Source organism: Melozone crissalis, unplaced genomic scaffold, assembly GCF_028551555.1.
Source record: "Melozone crissalis strain CALT ecotype California unplaced genomic scaffold, PUWL_Pcris_2 ptg000027l_1, whole genome shotgun sequence".
In the NCBI taxonomy this organism is placed as follows: domain Eukaryota; kingdom Metazoa; phylum Chordata; class Aves; order Passeriformes; family Passerellidae; genus Melozone; species Melozone crissalis.
In genome coordinates, this window is record NW_026535805.1 from 44197354 (window position 1) to 44220450 (window position 23097).

The 23097-nt window shown below is 39.4% G+C and overlaps 1 protein-coding gene across 2 annotated transcripts in view; it reads right to left on the reverse strand.

Annotated features, from left to right (window-relative positions):
* The window catches only part of NCOA7 (nuclear receptor coactivator 7), a 77388-nt gene that overhangs the window by 38257 nt on the left and 16034 nt on the right, over positions 1 to 23097 (reverse strand). For both annotated transcript variants that reach the window (XM_054280085.1, XM_054280084.1), the window contains exons 2-3: positions 20424 to 20555; positions 1416 to 1669 (exon numbers count right to left, since the gene is read on the reverse strand). In XM_054280085.1, the coding sequence (XP_054136060.1) occupies positions 1416 to 1669; positions 20424 to 20476 (307 nt within the window). In that variant the 5' untranslated portion in view covers positions 20477 to 20555. The remainder of the gene's footprint in view (positions 1 to 1415; positions 1670 to 20423; positions 20556 to 23097) is intronic.

Here is a 23097-nt window from a genome sequence, read left to right on the forward strand (position 1 = left end):
TTTTAAATTTAATTCCTGAAAAAATTGAGAAAAAAATTCAGCTACCTCACAAACACCTAAATTACTCTAGATACAAAGAAACAAGTGCTTCTAGAACAAGCACTTTACTAGGAATGCAGCAGAAGCTTATATTTTGGTGTGTTTGGGGTTTTTTATATCAGCATACTACCAAAGCAGAAAGAATTTACGGGTTTGTTCATTAACAGTTCGACAGTTTTCCTTTTACAGATCTTATTTGCAGAACAGTGCAGTCAGAACTTCAGACAGAGAGAAGTTCTTTTAGTTCTCAAATAATTATCTCATGACATTCAAATCTGCCAAAAGTTATAGCCTGATCAATAAATCACTGCAAACCCCAGGAAGCATTACTCCAGGGTTTATCTTCCCTATGGCAAGGCCCAAACTGCCTCATAAAAGACGCTCTTCGGTTGTGGGCTAGTCTGCACGACCACTCAACACAACATTTTCACTGCAGATTTCCTTTTTTTATCCTAAAATAAGACTCCTCCTTAGGAGTCAGCCATCCATGCACACACTCTGTGAGCAGTAAAAAAGTCTGCTTTGAGGATAGCTAGAGTTTTCTGTTCCATTCCTTCTCTTTGGAAAAGGATTCCTTACAAGACGAAACCAGAGTTCTCCAAATCTAGGAATTCATTCCAACAAAATACCAAGACAAAATCTGGAATGAGAAGTAAATAATATAATATATCTATATCTAAATCATATAATATAAATCACATCTAAATCATATATCTATATCTAAATCATATCATATAAATCATATCTAAAATCATTTAAGAGTATCTAACAAATTACAATCCAAAAATACAGATGTGTATATGACTCACCTCATATATCAATGTACAAATTTTTTTTTTCTCAAGAACTTGCAAAAAAAAATCTAAAAAGGAATTTATAATTAATTGAGTTGCTTAGACAGCTGGGAGGGAACAAGCCATCACACAAGCCCTTTGACATCTTGTTTAAAAATACGTAGTTAATTTACTTACTTCCTTGCACTTCAACAGACAAACATGAATATGAATTAAGACTGAATCCTTGAACAGTATACATCAATTTATGAAAGAAACAGCCCTGCCAAAAAAAACTGAATCCCATAAAACATTGAAGACTAATCTTAAAAATAACTAAAACAAATGCAAAAATAAACTAACTGCTGCCTATAACAACACTGACTTTTAGAACTGAGAAACAAGATACAGGTATTTTTGTGAGAATGCAAGGTTTAAGTTAGTACCAGATATTTTGAACTATATAATTCTATTTGCTTTTATAGGAAGGATATCCAAAGTTAACTATCCTTTTAAGAAAGGCCTACAGAATATGGGAAAAATATATTAGCAAACTACCAAAACAAACACATTTTAAAATACTATAGCATTAATAAAACTCACCAGTACTATAGTATCTTTTAAGTTCTGTGCGTCTGATGTCTTTCAGTTGATTGTACTTTTTCTTTTTCTTTTCCTTGTCTGGAGCAGTTTCCTTTTCCCCAGGAAATTTACAGTTGTCTTCAGAGGAACTGATTTGCTCCAAAATAACTTTACTTTCATCATCTTTCTCAGAAGGTGTTTTGGAAACAGGAGATCCAGGGGAATTGGCAGAGACAGTCTCAGTGGTTTGTTTGACTTGCCTTTTCTTTTTCAAACTGTGCATAAAGAAAAGAAACCCACATCAAGATTTAGCCAACCTCTAGAGACCAGTAAACTCATTTTCTAAATTGATCTTTTAAAAAATTATTTTAATATCAGAATTCCTTACAACCTTTTCAAAATCACACACTTGGCATCAGTAACTTGGTAACTTAGATGATCCTACCTTATACTATTTTTTCCATTAGATCATAATCTCAAGGATACTTTCTCAAGATTAACAAAAAAGTTTTTGTTGTTTACTGAGGAGAAGGAACAAAGAAAAACAAACAAACCATTGAAAAACTGAGGGTTTTTAGAAGGACCATACATCCAAACGTAAAAAACAAGGTACTGAATTAATGTTTTCAAGATGAAGCCTGGTATAAAATAAAACCTCAGATCACAATGTACTATAACACAGCAGCTAACAACAATTCCACAGTCCACTGCTCCTGCTTTATAAAACCATCTGTTCTCACATAAACTTGTTGTTTTTTTCCATTTTGTCCAAGGTTATCTCCTAGAGGCCACTCATGCTACTCCACAGCTGTTCTGGTACAACCCACACTAGCTGGCATTTCAAGTGTCACCCAGGAGCTCCTTCTGCAACATTATCAACGTGGCCACAAACTGCTTCTGCCAAAACATTTTCCAGCTGCCTAGATTTCTTCTGAGAGAAATCTTAAGCTACCTATAGATCTTCCAACTTATCACTATAGCAACACGAGTATTTTCTTTTTAGAAGACTCTTTAAAGCACAAATCAAGTGAGAAAGATGCTTCAGGAATCCTAACACAGAATTTTCTGCTAAATCACCATCTATAGCACTGAATTTGCTTAGTGAGAGTGAAGACTGACTTTATGGGTTGAGGGTCACTGTCACTAAAATAGCTCCCAGTTAATCACTGACTCATACCATCCAAAATGAAAAACTAATCTATATAATGCTCCTTCTCTTCAGTACATTAACCTATTGGTTACAAGGTACCTAAGGGAGTGAGTAGTATATTTATCTTGTTGATGCCAAAAGCTTTGCTTTGTGCACAGGAAGAATTATGCACAGAAAATACAGACAACCAATGAGTCACCACAAATGGGAAAAGGTCTCATGAGCTCACAGCAGTAGCTTACGTAAGTGAAAACTTAATACAGTAAGTTATTAATATAATGCAGGAGTTTCAGAGATTCTTTCTTCCACCTTTTATGTTTATATCCTTTTCATGTATTCTTTTAGACTACAACATAAAAATACATAGAGCAACTGCAAATTTCAGAAAGACATTTCAGGCTACACACCCTCTTTTAAAAATAAAATACTAAAACCAGTTCCAAGTTCAGAATGTTTAGATTGAGAAGGGTCAGTTTCTTAGAGTACATGTGACCAACACTTTCCAGCGAGACACTTCCAAACACGATAGTATTATTGTATTGTTTGTGTTACAATTGGTCTCTATCACACATGTACGTATACATATTTCATACTTCCCAAAATAGGAAGATTCACATCCTGCAGCCAATCCAGCGAGGATGCTGTGTTCCCCACTCACTCAAACTCACAGATCTGTTAGATAACTTGCAGTAGTAGCTCATGCTCTGCCCAGCAAGAGACAGTTATTGTATATTAAATTTATGGATTCAGTCCTGACTACATATGAAAATACCATAGAGGGTGTTTTAGAAAAGATAAAAGTGACTACATCTATTTAACAAATGAAGTGTTTAAACTGACTAAGTGTTAAACTAGACTAATTAAAATTTACATATGCAAATGAAGCTCAATTTTAACTAGTAAGCCACAGCCCTTCTCAAAGGCTGCTGTAGCAATCACAAAACATTACAAACACTTTGCATGCACAATGTGTATATTTAGCTCTGGTGTAAATCTTGGCAACGCAGCCCTCTATGCTAAAATGGCATATTCCTACCATGGTTATACCCAATTACAGACTTCTAAATGAGCCACATTCCTGACTTTTGACTCCAGTGACTCAATGACCTTCCTGTGTGGGTGCATATCACAGGACACCCAAATCACCTGCTTCAGCAGATGAGAACTAGCAAGCATCCAGTGGCACCCCAGTTCTACTCACACTGCAGCAGAGACTTCTGTCTTCAGATTCACAGTCTATTTGTTTTGATCACAAACTGTTTAGTAAGCTTTATGTAGTATGAATGTAGTATCTCAAAACAAGAGGAGAGCCACTAGTGGAAACACAGAACCCTTTCTGGCAGGGGCAAAAAAAGAATAAAGAGTAAAACCTCTCTAGAGGTCAACAGTCCTTGTGACAATACCAACAGCTTCTGTCAGGACTTTCCTTAAAACATTCTCATTTTAAGTGGAGTTTTCAAAGATGTCCCTGGCAACTTTTAGAATGAAGAGCTAAAACAGAACTGGCCCATTAGTGACAGAAAAAAGAAAAGCAGAAAGGAGAGTCTGAACTGACTCACTGCAATGCAACTGACTGGTTCCTGTCCTCAGTGTTTAATCCTGCAGCACACTCCCACTCCTACAGCACACTGGGGGCTCCCTACACAATGTACAGCATCCCCAGCACACAGCTGCTGTTGTGAATGGGCAGTGTCACTGGTACTTCAGATACAAGTGATCAAGGATCTGGGGACTCCATAATTTCTATTCCATCACCATGGCAGCTACCAGATTTTCAGATGGTGCCAGGCCTATTCCTGCCCACTGCTCTCTTTCAAGGCCATGACCATCCAACTCCAAAAGTGCTCATCTTGGCACTAGGAAAAAAGATTAAATTAAGACCAATTATCCATGACATTCCAGGCAGGACTCAGAGTAACTGCAACTCTGTCTAGGGTTATGATCTCTGCTTGCAAGATGATTCTTCTTGAGGTTTCTAAAGCCTGGTAAAAATTACCGAATTACCCTCCAATTCACCACTCCTGAAAAGCCTTGCTGTAATATATCAAGGAAAACAAGATACAGCATTTAAAGCCATAATGGCAGCCTCAAACCTACTATGCTTTTTGACAGTATGCACCCTCTTAGTAAAGCAAAGCCCTGTATACACACAAGGCAATTCATCATTAATGTACACTGGTAGAGTGCAGCAGAGACTGGGCTGTGAAGAGCATGGATAAAGGGTTTACTGCATCTTAAACTGCATTCCCTTGAGGCACCTCCTTCAGCCTCCATCCACCCTTCTCTCACACAGACCTGTACATCCCACACAAGCTGCCAGTCCTTCCACAGCTCAGATTTCAAACCCATCACCCCCTAAAGAAGGTAGAGGCTGAAAGTCTAATCTACTCTTCTGTCAGGTATCAGGTATTTGCTAACCTTCATGACAAGAGTTGATATGAATGATGGTTTTAAATACCTAATTTGTTGAATTATTTCTTTTTTTCAACTACTTTGGAAGATTTTGAGTGGGTTTGTTCAGTTTCTAAGGGGATGTCTGCAAACAAGTCTAACATTCAGTTTTGTCCTAATAGTTATAAAAGTAAAAGGGAGCTGAACAACAACAAAAAATTGAAACCCCCCAGTTTGATCTTGTTCTACAATTAAATCTGCCTTTCAGGCAAAACAAGATGTAGACAGCGAATTCACAAAGTGTTGATGCAGAAAATGCTTGGTTTTCAGTATCAGTTGATGGATATGTTGTGTTCCACAAAGAAAGCTGCTGGGGGAAAAAAGAAAAAGAAAGAAACAGGGAGGTCAGGATAAACAAGCATCTTATCTGCAAAAACACTCCTGTTTATGAAGAAAGTCTTACACATCTGCACTTTCATTTAGACACAAGATAACATTTTTCAAGCTAGTTGATTCTGACAGGCAAAACATTTCTTCTGAGTTTATACAGAGGGGGATCCGTTTCCAGCTCCTCAAGTGCTTTCTGAACAACAACCAGTAAGGCATTTTTGAAGTTTGTCCAAATACAAAGTTTGCCAGTAAAAGCAAAACTTACTACAATACAAAGATCATTTAATTTAATAAAGACTAATGATCTGAAATGGGCACAATCTCAGAGTAGGCAGGTAAAAATGCCAGGTTAGCAGCGCTTACTTAAATTAATTTGCAGCTGTTTAATATCTTGGGCACTGACTTACAGGAAAACAGCTAGGAAGCATTCCAAGAAATAGCCTACTTCATCTTCCAGACCCAACTCTATTTGACTGCTTATGAAAGTCAAATAACTAATTTTTAGAATAAAACAGCCTGAATTTCCCATTACACTTAGAAGGCAGGTGGTTAGGATAAAAAGAACTGCTCCGAGAAAAGAGGGGTGATTTTATCTGCCAACTTCCACTAGAAACTACAAGCAACCAGTAGAGCAACTCTGACACTGTGACAATAAAGACATGGAAATCCAACAGTAACTTCTTTCCTAGAAATTTCATTTTGCTTTGCTTAACATTCAATAGGACAATTCAATAGGACCTCATTCAAGACATAATGGCACAGTCGAAGAGCCCTAGGTCCTTATCATAGGATGATCTAAAAAACTCCTGTGATAGTAAGGCATGTTTTTTATGATGTATTAGATTAATAAAGATCATACACCATGAACAACTCTTGCTTTAGAAACAAAAGCATCTAATAAAGTGGCCCTCCAAAAATACAAACAAAAGAAGGGGGAAGGGAGAAGAAATCTTTTTATCTTTTGGCTGACAAGCCAAAGTTTTCCTTTTTGGATATTTTCCACAATGTGCATCCTCTAAAATGTGCCTTGATATCTGGCATACAATCATGTTAACATCCTGCAGAGCACAAACAGATCATATTTCTCAAATATAATTTTTAAAAATCTATTTATGTATACAAACAATAAGATTACAAAAAAACCCTTTAAAACACTTCAAACATCTTTATCTGTTTTGTTCCCATTAGGATTCCTTTAGATAAAAATGATTTGTACCCCAATTATTTACTTCAGAATTAATAATTTTAATCTTAATTTAAATATCTGCATTGATTATAATATATACTAGTTTCTTTCTACCCTCCATGCCTTTCTCCACCCATCTGGAAGAGCTAAATAAATCAAATGTCATGTCAAAAAAAAAAAAAACAACCCTACCTACCTACAGCAATCTGATAGTAAAAATCTCATTAGTCACCCACTGGTCTGATCTTAATCAGCCTTCTCTCTCAGCCTGCACAGATCACCCCTCTCCCTTTTAACCAGCTCAGTGCCAGCACAACTCAGCAGGCTCCAGGCATGGCCCTGCTCTCATCCCAACCCATGAACCTGAGGAATAAGTAAATCTCAGACAAAATAAATCATTGCTGCTTGCAAAGCCAAAGGAAGTCAGACTGCTTGGCAAACCATAACAATTAACCCAGACCTTCCCAGTGCAGCTTTCATTTCAGCACAGAAACAAATACAAAGCCATTCACCCTCAGAAATCTTCCTAAAACTGAACAGCATCCACCCCACAAGGAAGCACACTCCATGGAACACCAGCCACTTCAGGCTGGCACGTGTCCTGTTTTGGAAACAAGCAAGCCACAAGGCTGTGTGTTTACCATCAAAACAGACTATTAAGGCAAATGTAAGGGAGAGAATACATATTTTGCCAGATATTTAAAAAATACCTTTTTATATATATATACATATCTGTATATCTTCCACAGAGAGGAAAAAACTACAAAAAATAAATTCTGAAAAAGTTATCAAGGACAACCATGTGGTTACAGTATGGTGGTTGCAGACACTCAAAAGTGTCCATAACCTGGTCATTCCAAAGGACAAAAAACAACTCCTGAAAGCTCTGATGTTAGTAGCACAGGTCAAAGCTGGAAATTTCCACTTTTATTGGAGCTCCTGTTACTGATTGACAGCAAGTACCAGGACCAGGCTTCACAGATGGTCAGCCAGCAGCAATGCTCAAGAAAGCTGGCATGCTCCAGAGAGTGAAGTGCTACACTGACAATCCAGGGTATGTCTGTTTTCTTCCCAATACTGCCATTAGCTTAAAAACCAAGTCACTACCTTAAAAACCAAGTCACTGTTTCATCAGCTGTAATGTGGAGGGGAGGATTTGTAGTAAAGTTGTTCTGGAATTTTAAAGACACTACACTTTCTGATGAGTTCTCATGTAATATATTTTATGTTTATTTAAGAGGTAGGAATAATCCCTGTTTCCCTGGGTAAAACTCAAAGAGGGTTTTGAGCTGTCCGAAAGTTTTTGTTTTCCTAAATTTAAGACTACACACTTTAACAAACTTTCCATTTTCAAAAGCAAAAGTATCCCCATTTTTTGTGCTTACTTAGCAAAAGAGGTTATGATGTATTCAGCACTCAGTTGCCATGACAACAATTTAATAAAATCTTTTCCATAGGAAAAGGATTCTGGAAAGCTATTTTGCTTCCTTTAGACAACTATTTGATTCTCTCCCTTATAACCTTAGTTACTGCAAGCTCTCAAAGACCAGCCTTAGGCAGAAGGCAAAATGAAGAAGTCATTCCCTTCAGATGACTCCTTTAACTTTGCCAGAAGTTCACTTAATAGGCTTATTCAGTCAGAGCAGCACCACAGAACTATTTTGTCACAAATACCAATTTGATTTTTAACACACTCCCATGGTGCTCCTCCTGCTTTCGTTTGTTGACAGTGCCAGACACTCTCTCCTACTGTGGTGCTCATTCATCACCCCAAAGGGCTCCTACACATGCCAGGAATTCTTCTGAAAGTAGCTCAACTAGACATTCTCCCTGCACTGAAGGCCTGGCAAGGGAGGGATGGCCCTGCCCTGTCACCTCCTGTCATCCTGGCTGGCTCCCAGCTGCTCTCCCCCACTTAATGCCAGCCCCTGGAGCCAGCACTCCCCTCCACACCAGCTGAGTCAAACTGCAAGGAAAAGGGAACTGCAGTCACACAGCAAGGGAGGATCTTACAGAGAAGCTGCACAGAAGGAGTCACACCATAGTAAACTTTTCTATTTTGATGAGGACAGTAAGCTCATCAAGCTGGCTGACGCATCTCAAGTTCCTCCAAAGCTTTGGTAAACTCCTCACTCCCTGCCTCAACTGAACACTCTTCATAAAACTCAAATTCCATGAAAAAAAGAGTAAGGCCCTTTAAAATTAATATTTAATTAACATAGGGAAACAAGATGCAAGAATTGAGACCAATCCCAATGGCAACAACAGAGTACATGGAAGGCTCTGGGGGATGTGTGCTGCTCCATACAGTGGTTGCTCCACACCCACTTTCTCAGATCACCCATGTAACAAAACTTCCTGATAATAGAAAGCAGTTTTAGTATTGATTAAACTGCCTGAAAACAGAAAGAAATTTAGTGCTCAGTGACTCAAATGGCAATAAACATTCGCAAGGAAGCAATAAAACAGTAGGTGAAAATCAATGGTCATTTACAGCAAAACCCACAGGAAATGTGCCACACATCATGCAGCAGTAATGTAGCTGGAAACCACCTCCAGGAAAAAAGAACCTCAAGGAGTGCTATCTTAGTATCTCTTATATGAGAAGTACCAAAGACACCAAATTAAATTCTTTCAAGAGTTACATTCAGAAAAAAGTGAAATCCAGACAAAAATAAATAGCTTAGGCATGTTGTTTGCCAAAGATGTAAAAAGGTACAAAGAGCCAATATGAAAATTCATCATGTCAGGGCCACGGAGCACACAGTGACAGGGATACAGTCTTTCAGTTCTGGTGATTTGGTTGGTTTGTTTTGGTTTTAGGGGCTTGTTTGTTTTTTTTCTCAGAGGGACACTACATGGCAAACTGTTAGAAGGCTGTACACACGTGGGCAGACTCTTTAAGGATACCTGCAGGCACTCCCTTTCTTTTTCCATCCCTCATTCTTGAGCATCAGTGCCTGGACCCCAGCAGAAATCAAGAATGGTGAGTGCAACAGTAAAGCAGCAAAAAGCACAGCAAACCTCCAGAGCTAAACACTATTTGAGGAAAAGGAGACTTGTCTCAAAGCCTGTAGCTCAAAGCAGCACCTTTAAGCCACTTCTATTAGCAAAAGAAGGTGCCTCCCTCTCTCTCTGCTCACCACAGATTCTGGCCCCAGGAGCTGTCCCCATTCTTGCACAAACCCATTTGTTGCAGCTGCACAGGGATCAGATCTGGGAAACTGTGTAGGTTAAAGGTAACCCAGCAAAAATACCAATACATGAATTAATTTTTCAAAATTGGATTCCCCATTAGATCCCACCTGGCTGTGCTAGCATTGGTGCCAGCACAAAAGGAGGCAGCCTTTTGTTAGCAGAGGCAAGACTGCTCCTCCAAGCAGGCACTTTGCTGAGACGGAAGGGTTTGTCAAGCAACAGCCTCTGCTATGTTACTTGAGACCAGTAAAAAGAGGATGCCAGAAAGCCAAACCAGGCACACACCACACCATGCCCAACAGACCTCTGGACTGGAGCACTGAAGTGGTCATGCCAGATTCTTCCAACTTATCCAGAAAAGGTGCTTTGATGATGGGAAATTTTCATAAACATTGGCACTCCAAGGGCTGGAAGATGGGCAGCTTCCCCTGCTGCAAAAAGGAAACAGTGACTTTGTTCCTGCTTCTCCGACAGAGCAGAGAGAGAAGAAAGTGTTGTTTTCTCCATAAAAAGCATCTTAATGTCGAGTAAGTTGACACAACTCAGTAAGTGAAGTCACCTGTCAGTGTTTGCTGACCAAAAGGGTTGGGGTGATCCAGAAGTTGCTGTGGTTGAGAAATCAGTGACCAAAGTAAAGTCCAAAATTCAACAGTTTTCTTATTTAAATGACCAATAATAGAGATATCTTAGAGAGGGAGAGGACTTGAAGTACCTGTCTTTGCATTAGCCTTTGCTTTTCTTAAGAAAATTACTTTGCAAATTACCATTTAAATGTCAAAGTGCTCTGCATCACTGCATCAAGCTCTATGGCATCAAACTATCAATTTTAATACAGCTTAAAAAAGAAAAACATGAAGGAAAAAAAATACACTTTCTCCTTTATATCATTAATAGACAAGGCCAAGGTTTTTTCTTACAAAAAAGTCCCTAAATGGAAGCCAAACCAATGGCTTTAAATGCTAACTTTCATAATAACACCAAAATTATCCAAACGTCACCACATATTTCTCAAGGATTCTGTTAGTAACAGCTGGATATCACAGTATAAGAGATGCTGTGCACAGGCCTACAAACAGATTGAAAACTTATCTATTCAGGAACAAATTTCAGCAAAAAATACAGCAATGTGAGTGGAAAAAGGTTTTATTTAAAGTATTTCAGAGTAATTGTTAAAAACCAATCCCAACCAACCAAATGCATATCTCATTTCTCAACATTGTCCTCAGACAACCTGCATTCATTGTCCTCAGCTTGCAACCTGTTTTGCATGTTGAGCAGTTTGATGGCTTTCCTAACAGACTTCCCATGAACTGGCATGCAGCACAGAAGAAATGTCCAAGTTAATTTAGGATACTGTAACATGGATTAAAGTTCTGAAAAGACACACAGCCATGCTGTCATGGAGGAATAAAAAGGAATCTGTAGTTTCAGTGTTTAGAATAATGGCTGATATTGTTTCATACAACAGATATTTCATAAGTGAGAATCATAATCAATCTACACCCTGAACAGGTGTCTGCATCATATCTGTACAAAATAATATGGCATCACCTTTTTAATACTGTAGTGAAAAGGCCATTAATGACAGGTATAAAAATGACAAGACAGGGAGAGCTTGTCTACATGGGACAGTCACATGGCAGGCATGTACAAATGTAACTTCTAACAAGCATATACCTTAAAATGAGAATTTGACATGGTCTGATATTTTTCAGCAGCCATACCATTTACATTAGTGTAGTCGGTCCTCAATTAACTCATCAGAGATAAAATGTGTATTAATTACTACCTCTTAAAACTCCTCTGTGGGTTTTATATCAAATATTATATTATTTATTAATTTTTTTTTGCCTGAAGAATATTTGCATTTTTTCATTTTCTCTTCAACTGAAACTTTTAACCTGCAGTCAAAATGTCTATGGCTGGGAGGGGAAGAAGCAATGACTTCAGGGAAAATGAAAAAGCCAAAAGTAAACCTTGCCCTCTGTCAGCGTGATGGAAGGTGGGAAGACACAAGAGGCTCTGCTCTATATCCATATTCTCTGGACTCTCTAAGTCCATGAGGCCTCACTGCACTTGAGGCAGTAGCTGAACTAGAACAATAAGCTGAGGAAATGAGGAATGTCATCCTGAGAGGCAGCCCTTCTGCTCCTTGCAGCAGCACACCCAGGAGGCTGAGTGCTGCTGTCCCCTCCCTGCACATGCAGAGCAGGAGGGTGGTGGGGACAAGCAGGCCAGGAGCTATCTTCAGCTCTCCTGGTACTTTCAAGGACAATAACCTCCTATCAAATCCAGCCAGCCCACACCAGATAAGGGAGGTGCTCTGTGACATTGTGTCCTGCTGCCTGCCATTATTCCCTTCTGGGCTGGGAAGGGAAGCTTCCTGGCATGCTGGGTCCCACCCCTGCTATGGCAGGTGGGTAAGGAGCTGCTGGCATTCCCTCCCCTCCCCTCTGGTGCTCTGGCACCTCTCCCTGCAGCCACAGTGCTTTGGACCAGCTCCCACCACTCGTGCCTGCACAGCTCAGCTCCTACAAGCAGCTTTCACTGTTCTGTAACACCTAACAGTCGGGTTCCTTACACGCATAAAATTGCTCAGATGCATCTGTTCATGGGATCAGAGTCATATGCTGTAGTTTTGGATTGCCAGAAAAAAAAAAAAAAAGAAAAAAATAGTTTTGGCAGTATTTGCAAGCAGAACTGCAACATGCAGCACCTGCTGCGGTCCAGGTAGAAAGAGCAGCATCATCTTTCTAACATTTAGCTCCCTAACAGATAGGGAACATACAGATAAATCTTCTGCCTGAGGAGATTTGACTTTTAAAGATTGTCTGATTGAAACATGTGATTGACACCTTCAAGCCATTTATTTATAGAAGCAGTACTGAAAGTAAAAATCCATTATAGAAATGCATTGTTATGCCAAAACCATAATATAATTTAAACTAAGCTTACCCATGATTGGCTAGCTGTTAAGCTTACACCTACTGAAATAAAAATAGCCAGTCCAGAAAAATAGTAGCAGAAGCCCGAAGTTATTAGCAGTATATTAAGTGTTACACAAGACAAGTTCTCTGTGCCAGAAACTGCTGCCTCACAGGAAAATACTCAGTGTATTAAGACATCCAGAGGCTGATTTATGGCTTATTTACATTACAAAGATTTTCCAGCATAAGGACAATTATCTCCCTCCTCCCCAAATTCCTAATCACTCCTGCTGCTCTCCTTGGGATATTCTCTCACATAAATCAATAGGAGGAATCCCACAGATCTTGGTGGACTAACATAAGAGACTTAAAGCATAGCTAACATACATCTTCAAATTTCAGATGATCCTAGGAAACTCTCCTTGCTCAGACTACAGAGTAGGACAGAAAAAACCACCAAAAACCTACACTTAACAAGTCACCTCCAGATAATCAGATTGGCAGGCACAGGGTGGGGTGGAAGAAATCCCTTCCAAACACTGTCTGGCAACTGGATTAACACTGAGGGCATCAGAGTTTACCATGGGGAGCCTAAGGCCACCAGGAATATGCACACAGCCTCTTACCCTTTGAAAGCTCCAGAGCAGAGGCAAAAAGCTTCATTTCCTTGGGGAGGCAAGAGTGGGGAGCCCATGCCTAAAGGCATGCAGCAAAAACTTCAGAACATGCATCTAGTAGTTCAGATGCAGTGCAAGCAGACAGGTGTACCCACAGTATTTCCCCTCTTACCAACAGAATTCCCTTAGTTAGCTATACAGTGCTTTCCAGTCTCCCAGACAGAGGGGGAAAACTGCCCCTTTCCAAAAGCATGCTCCTGCAGGTATCATTCATACCTTTCCCCTTAAACATGCAGCACTCTTAGCAGAAATAGACTATATAATGTAGCATGGCATATGGCAAAAGCCTCAAATGATGGCAGATACAAAGGCAGGCAATTTTATTCATGAGCCAGAAACACTTTCCCTGAGGGTACATGTCTGTCTTCTTATCAACCTGTGTTTTCTTCAATCTAGCAAACTCTAACTTAGCTCACAATGCTGACTGTTCTCCTTCTCAAAATACTGTACAGCCCACTCCCCACTCCCTTTGTACCCTGTGGTACAAAGCACAGGAGAGCTGACCAGGACTGCTGCCAAAAGGAGGTAAGACAGTTGCTATTTATCAGAGCATGAGCAGAAGCTGATTAACAGCACACTAAAAAGGCATCTCTTTAGGTGGCTGCTTCTGGAAGGTGCCTTCAAGCTGGGGCAGCTCAGTGATGGCAGCTCTGTCATCCATGAAGACATGGCAAAACCAGAAGGCTGAGTGTGACCACCTCCTTTCAGCAGCATCTTACACAGCATCACTTCAAAATCAACCATGCCACCACACTTCTGCCAAGTATTATGCTACATTTCCACCAGTGTTTAAGCTAGACTTAATTTTAAAACAGTTCACTGGGGTTAAACAGAATTTTATGCAGTAGATACGTCAACTGCCTAAGAACAGAAGAGAACACCTGGGAGGCTGAAAGGACAAGACCATATCTACAGACACTACAGAAACAGTACAACAATTTAAAAATGTAATTATATCAGATACAGTAAGAAGTCTGTATCTCACCTATCCAGAAAGCCACCTCGTTAAGCCTACAAATTTCATCATTTTTAAGATAAGTCTTTAAATCCTTCCAAGAGCAAAAAGGTAAATGGCATGGCCCAGGAATGTCCAGGAATGGCTGGACCAGGAATGTCCAGCACAGACCTCAGTGCCTGGCATTCCCAACTATAGGCTGCAGGAAAGGGAAGTAGAGGAAGACAAATTACATTGCAACTCTGTTACTAGCCATTGTTATCCAAACTGCACAGATGTCTACATCGAAAGACCCATGGTGTAACTATTTATGTTCTATAAAGAACGCTAAATAAGTTTCTTTTTAAAGCCTGATTAAGAGACATCCAAAGGTCCCTTAGGGAAAAGCAAATTTAAGGTCATTGCATGCTTCTGTCTAACAATCCAACCTTACAAGAACCTTGCAAGGTGAAAAATTGTGATACTACTGGTGCGACACAGTACATTTGGAGATTAACTAAACTCTCTTCTCTGCCTAGTCTGCTCTCAAAGAAATCAAGAATAACACAAAACTCCACCTTTCTTCTCTGTCCTAAAAAAAGCCTCTTCCTTCAGAGGCCATGCTGTTACCCAAGTCTCACTTCACATGCAGGGGGAAGTGAATGGGTGAGGAGGTTAACCACACTTCCTGTCTTACACAAGCTTTGTATCTCCATAAACAGAATTTCTGGTACTGGAAAGTTTCAAGGAAACCTGAGGAAAGCCTCAGGGCCCCATTAAATACTTTCACTAATTCTGTTAGCAGTAACAAAATTCTTCCTCAATCCGAAATGACTCCACTACTCTTGAGAATGAAAGCACTGGAAAGAACCAAGACTACAGAAACCACTATCTTGTTTATGTTTCCCAGAGGAAGCACTCACATTGGGAATAATTCTGTGATTTAAAGACTAAACAGAAAATGGTGATTCATGCTCTTTTGCTGAATTCTGTCCTGCACCACAGAATTACAAGACTGCTAACCCAGAAACCTCGGAATCCAGAAAGCAACTCCAATGTGAGACGAGGAAACAGTTCCCAAGATAAACAACTGTTCAACTTCTCCCAGGCAACATTTCAGAAAAAGCGGGTTCAATTCCCCTCCCAACTCTCATTCTCCAGATTTCAACCTATGAGAAAAAGAAAACTTTATATATATATATACACAGTATAAAGTTTGTTAGCAATGACTAACTAGTATCCCTCAAGCATCTGAAGGACCTGACCAACCTCCCAAAGCTCCATTCAACAGGTCCCAGGGATGCTGTCAGTGAAATTCTAGACATTTTTCAACATCTTACACTATGACATTGCAAAGGGCAGCACAGAAGACAGAAAGTTTGCTAAAGTACAAGCATAAGTACCTGACAGGTAAATCATAACACTGTATGTTTCAGAAAATATTTTATGGGGTTTTTTTCAGCTATCCACCATCCTGCAAACACACACACACACACACACCCTAAATTACAGAGCAAATAATAACCATTGCACCCCATAAATCTGAAGTAGTGATATATGCAGCCTTTTTTTACAAAATAGAATGCCTCAGGCATACATGATATTGCCTGAAACAATATGAATAAAATGCAATACTGTTATTCAGTTTCAGTAACTCAATTATGAGGTAATGTTTATATATCTGGAGGCAGAGCTAAGGTATTTTCATTGTACAGATGAACTGAAATGATGTATTATTTCCTAGAGCCATTTAAAAATATTTAAGCATCTCCAGGATCTTGGCTTGACTATTCTTCACACCCAAGATAAACCTCCATGATGGTTTAAAAACAATGTGTGGAAAACTTTTCCTGCTAAAAGCAAAAAAAAAAAAAATATGGGTGCTACAGGAAACCTGAATAAACATCAACACATTGGCTCAGGAGAATGAGAACAATTGCAAGGAGGCAACTGCTAGAGGAATAGCGAGCTGAGGAGCGGCCAACACCTGAAGTCTGTTACATAGATATAATGAGTCTGGCCAACTTAAAAGGTCTCACATACATGAGATGCCCTCAAGGAAGTAATTTTGTGCATATATATGTTATCTAGGTTCTTCTCTCTCCTAGCCACCACTGATGCCCTTTTTCCATACAGTCCCTCTGTGCTCACTGTGTTTTTATTTCATCATCCTACTGTGTCTTAATAGCCACAGGAACAAAAAATATGAAGTGCAGAATTACTGAATATGGGAATAAAACAGAAGACAAGAAAAGTCCAAATGAGATGCTTACAAATCTGACAGCTTGCAGTATGCAAAAGACTGACCAAGAGAGTGACCACAGCCTGTCAGACCAAGGGTCTGTGCAAGCCAACATCCTGCCTCCAACAGCTGCCAAGAGCAAGGATCAGGGAAAAACAATAACATGACAATTAGATATATAATATGTATAATATATAATGCCTTCCCCAGGTCGGCTTCCCAGAATCTAGCTGCTAACAGCTCAGTAGTTATGTATCAATGATTCCTACTGTTGGAATTGTTGTGAATACTTAAAAGGAAAGCTATGGTTAGGTCATAACCAGCTAGGGGACTGAAAAACTGAAAACCATTTGTTGTATGGTTTTAAAATTATTTTTAAGTATCAAAAATAATTGGAAGGGGAAAAAAATCTGTAAAACGGAGCTGGTAACAAGTAAACAACAACTGCAGTAAACACTTATATTTATCTTTTTTAAATCTTGGGTTTAATGTATAAACCTTCATCTGTATGGATGTAAATTTAGGTATCTAAGCCAAGAACCTAAATCAACTTAAAACATGCTGGGAATTCCTTTATTTCCCTTAGATGTTGGCATCATAAGGAAAGAGGAGGTGAGCATCAAGCTTTACAACTGGCTTCAGGTTCTAAAAAAGTATTAAAAACCTGGAGCTAAAAGGAGTCCCTGCCTACTGGGATGGCCTTTGGAGCATGTCCTAGACATTTATGTGGTTTTCTCAATAGAATGATGGTAGCAAGACCAATGTAAACTCAATAAACACAAAGGCGCCCAAATCCCAGTGAGAATATTTTCCCTAGTACAAGTGCTTTGTTTCTGGCTTCAGAAATACGGCTCTCAGTAGTGACCAAAAAGAAACTGAAAACTAAAATTCATAATTCCCTTGGAAACTATTAAGAAATCATTCAACATAAGTATGGTTTTTTACAATTCATCTCCACACAGATTGTTCAGATTAAGTCACCACAAATTGAAGACATAACAATTAATAAAATTAATGTAAGTATTTTGGTCAACTTGCTGAAAAGCAGCAATTTTTCATATAAAGCACACTTATTTCTTTTCCCTAAGACAGTAGGAGACAGCTACTTAACACAGGATTGTATAATGCATGGAAAATGCTCAGCAGCTCACTGTGATGAATGCTGAGACCCAGAAAATCTGAACCTGAAACAGCTTCTTTTCTCATTCTTCCAAAAAACTATTCAAACTCTTCCATTATGATTTCTCATATCCTTTAACTGCTTGTCCAAAGATATCCAGTATCACACAATAGCACATGCAAAATATATCCAGCACATGCAAAACAATTCCCGTTTCAAGCTGTACATACAGCCGTCCAGACTACCAATTTATATCCAAGGCAATTCTTTCCATGTGATACACAACACTCATTCTGGTAGTTTCTTTCTAAATTAAGTTGAAAATTTAATGGCTACTCATTTTATGAGGTGAAGCACTCCTGAACTCAAGCCTACACAATGGCCAAGGGAAAACAAGGCTCTACATTCTGTGAAAGGGAAGAGGCACAGGCAGAGGGAAATAGGTTTTATCTGGGTTCATGGGCACATAATCACAATAAAAAGCACCAAATGTCACAGTAGAGTCAATACACAGAAATGTGCCACTGTACACTCATTACACTGTGCCATTTGTTTTTGGACTTGCTGAATACCAGCACAGATCCTGGGAGCCAGTGACACAGAAGGCAACAGAAATGCCTAAAAACATGATTGGGAAAAAAAGACTATTCTGTGTGGTTAAGTAGGAGTAGCAGTTAAATAGGGACGTATTGCATAAGAGAAATTTATGCTCATGTTACTCTTACACTTTCACTTCTTGCCTGTTAAACTCCTACGAGCTGTAACATTTCATCTACACATGGAATCTAAATCACTCTTTAAAAAGTTTTGAAGACATTTCTGTTTTGTTTGAAAAAAATCACTTTTTTTGGTTTCCTGAGAACCAAAGCAAAAAAATAAGCCCTTTACCCCAAAACACAGTGGGTAAAATTGCATTTGGTAAGGGGCAAAAATGGATGGGTGAAGTTTTATTTCAGCTTCACTTGTCACAGGGAGGAGGGAAGACCTGGTAAGACTAAGGCTCTGTATCTGTAGTAGAAAAATATGATGGCTGAGTGGGTGTCTTCAACAGAGCAATTTCAAATATTTTAAAGGACAAATGTGTAAACAATGCTAAATTTGGGGGACAGAGATGCAGACAATTTCATGTTCATCTAAATCTTGCAATTCAGGAGCTGGTTTGTTAGCATGTATTTTGGGATTCTCAAGCTTCCCCTCCAACAATTGCAAGCACAACCACTCTGACACTGAGCACCGCCCCTAGCTAGCTAAGAAAGAGTAAGCTGGCTAAACTATATCATCTTTGTAAATGAAAGCAAAGCTTTTTCAATAATTTCTATAATTTGGACTTTTTGATTGGTGATTTTTAAAAAATAAAGGACGTTGCTTTCCTAATAACTTGTCTTTGTTAATTTAGCAAGTCTCTAATCATCTCTGAGCTCTGACGTACAAGAAGAGCCAAGACCTGCAACCTGTATAAAGAAAAAAGAAGCAAGCTGGGAGGGAAAGAGGTAACCTCTCCAAAGTTACACAGCAGCTAAGTGCTAATACTACGAATTGATTTCCCATCTTTTTGAACCTTGCTCAATGTCCTGTGCCCATACAAGACATGCTGCCCCTGTGAATTTTTAAAAGAGAAGACTCACAAGATGACAGAGGAAAGCAGATTAAATATAATTGTCAAGGACCCTCCTGAAAGCCTTTTGAGGATTTCCACTTGTTTAGCAGACAGCACTTAGAAAGAACACAAAACATTCTCAACACTAAAGCATCTTACTGAGACATCCATCTCAAAGCCTGAGTCTTCTTTAACAGAAAATTTCTTGTTCCTTAGTACAATCCCTTTAGCTACTTCTGCTTTATCCTTCATAAGCCTCCTCTGTTTTAGGTGCCACTATCCACTTCCCCTTCTCAGAATCCCGAACTGCAACATTCTGCCAACATCAACATAACTGCAATTTCTCCAAATAGAAAGCAAATCACCAGACACTAACACATGACCAAAACTTCCTCCAGTCTTTAGCCACCATTACAAAGAACCTGAATAGCAATAAAGCAGCAGCAACTTCTCCCCACACTACTTCCAAATGTTGTGACAGGCATGTCTCTAATCTAGACTGCAATGCACTAAGGCTGCAGTTATTTAGTACTGAGTGGAGACAGGATACAATTCTCCTCTTCAATAGAACAGAAAACATCCTTGAGGCAAAGATGCTTTTTTAAACCTATTTCGTATCCCCTCACAAGAGTAAGTGAGCTTTGGTGGTTCCTGTACATCAGAGCTCATAGATGATTAGACTTGCTCAATTAACAAAGACAAGTTATTAGGAAAGCAATGTCATTTATTTCTTAAAAATCACCAATCATGAATTCAAAATGACAAAAATTATTGAAAAAACATTACTTTTATTTATGAAGATAATATGGTTTAGACAGCTTACTCTTTCTTAGGTAGCCTTACCCAATGAGATAATACTACTTAATCTATGCTTTATGTGTAAACAAACACACATATGTTTCAGATATGCTTGGTTTCATCAACACTGTCCAGGAACTTGATGCCAGAAGCTCAAATACAGCGCAATTTGCAACTGAATAGCCAAGAACAGCTTAATATTACAAATTAGAGTTTTAATTCAAGTATGCTCTACTACTCACAAGAAAAAAATCTCCACTTAAACATCAGGGATACAGCATGGAAAGCACTTTCTGGATACATACTGCAGCATGGATTTCATTTTTACACATACTTGAAAAATCACAAAGCCTTGTAAAAAAGGCAGAATAAGGAGTTCTCCATTTTAGTCAACACTGAAATAAGCCCTGTGAGCTTACCGAGCAAAATAGCCCTGTCGCCGTTCCTTCTTCTCCTCCTTGGTCTCCATCATTCACAGCGCAGTGGGCAAGGTGAGCAGCCACGCGTGATGCTCCTTTTCCCCTCAGCACCTCATAACCAGGCAGAGTCTCCTGTATATAACAGTTAAAGACAGGAAGTTCATAAATCAACATGCCAACAACACCTACAAAACCCAACAGGTTGTGGAAGTACAACTGACCCAGTGACAAAGCAAAGTAAGACTTTACCCAATGTTTGCCGTGAAGTGCCCATTAAGTATACAATGAGACAAAGCAATAAATGCACGCGGGCCAGTTTCTCAGCTGTGGAAGAGACATTTTGCAAAGCAGGTAACTCAAAGGGCAGCATCAAGTTTTAAAACTCCGGAAAGATTAAACTACTTTCAAGTACAAAAAAAGTCTTCCAGGTCTCATGTGTTTCCTAGACAGGTAGATCAAGAGAAATTTGGAAATATATAGTACAAACAGAATAACCAGTAAGACAAACAATGCTTACTTTGAATTTAAATTTTAAATTACTAAAAATACTATAAGATTTTGAGAGATCTGAAAGTTTTAAAAACAATGTAAAAGAAAAAAGAGTGATCTACATTCTGTACAAGGTTTGACTTTGTATTTGTGACCAATACACAAGCTCAAACAACCATACAGAGAGAAACAAGATGGACCTGTTGTTCTCCCAATGAAGTGTAGTCACCTTGAAATAGGCATGACGAGGAAAGGTTATCTAGGTTATCTGAGAACTTTAAAAAAGAAAAAAGGAGACCAGTAGCACTGTTTTTTGACATGAAAATCACCACCCCTTGGTGGAATGCTGCACCAAGATCCTTGGAAAACAGAAGCTGAGAATTTCCAAATTGCTTTATAATTACTGTAATTAACAACATGCCACATAAACTGCTGCCCAAGATCCCAGTCAAGATGTTTTATCATTTTCCTCTCCTCAACATACACTTAACCTACCCTGATGGCTTGTGCACATGCACAAAGTAAGTTAACTTTAGAGTTTTTTATCAGTATTTCAGAATAAACTCAAATCAGTAGTTGCTATTAAACATTTTAGTCTAATGGGCTGTATAACAAAGAAATAGAAGCCACATAATTATGATTCATAGCAAAAGAAGAAAAAATCCTCTGGGACCTAATCAGTTTCCATTATTTTCCCCTGCATTAAAAGATCACAAGCTACTAGACTGCCAGATGTCAACAAAAGAGATGATGCAGCAAAGACAGACTAATCTACTTGAAAAGCCCAAGAACAAATCATGCTAGAAATACTTGCCACAATTTTCTCTCCTTACTGATGGATGATTAGTCCACAGCATATGAAGGCCATTGCTTCAAAATGCACTTTTTCTAACTCATTAGTTTTGAATTCATCCAGTGCATCAGAAAGAATCAAATTGCTCTCATTTTTACACATCAGGTAGTCTTACAGTAATGGGTAGTCTTTAAATGGCAAATACCTGACATCTCTAGCTTTATGAAGAGAATACAGTTCTACCTCTGCAAGGTAACACATGATGCAGGACACAGCTGGACACCTAAACTTCCATGACAGAAGCATAACAGCAGCATTAGAACAAACTGGCCAGCTCAGATGTTCAGCCTGTATGAAGACACCACAAAGTTCCTGAGAATTCTGATGCATCTCCATGTTCCCTGTTGGGGAAGGTTCTTGGATCTTCAGAGGATCAGAACTGGTGGCTTCATTAGCACTGCCTTTAGAGTTACAGTAAGCCTTCCCAAGTTTTCAGCTACAATCTCTACAGTGAATTACAAGAGTTCAAAGGAGGAACCACTTTCCCCCTTCACCTGCTTTGCCTTCCCTACACTGTGATGTGCCATGAGGGCACTGACAGACAAGAGCTGAATCTCAAAATGACACCAAGAACTATCAAATAACCCCAAAGCATCAAAATAGTGTTAAACCCATGACCACAAGGACAGCAGGACCCATGGGAACAGGAAGAGTCCTTCACCTCACTGAAGCAAGATCAGTTGGGATGAACAGAGGCAAGAGAGACCTATCCTCACTGCCTAATCCCACGCAAGGGTCAGTGGTATGCTCTTTCCATTCATTCTCTTCCTCTCCCATGCTCTGCCATCCCCAGCCAGGGAAGTCACTGCCCAGCTCCAGGCTGGCAGACAGAGAGCACTACTGCCCAGGGAGCCAGAAGGAGAAACCCCTGCCTGCCCACAGCCCTGCCAGGCCCAGGGCCAGAGCAGCCACCCCTGCTGCAGCAAAAACGGGCACAAAGAAGGAGAGAGGAGGTTAAGCCTGCACGTAACCACAGATGCTGCAGGAGCTGCCAGCACCAAACCAGAGAGGCACTGCTCAGCTCCCCATGTGTGAGCTGTGCTGTTTGCTTCCATCAGTGCTAAACAAAGCCAGCAATGCCAACATGGGTATGGAGCCTGTTCTTCTCATATCAGATAAATCCAATTCCTTTCACATGGTGAGGAGGAATAAAGCAAGAATTCAAAAAAATTAAATAATTGTATTCATAACAGATGGGCACTGAGAAAATTGGAATGTTATCCACAGGGCAGACACAGCAAAGGCATTCAGGCTTTTTTTTTCTTTCACTAATAAAAATACCCAGCAACGCATATCCAGTCACCAAACCAAGTAAATTTTCATAATAGCATA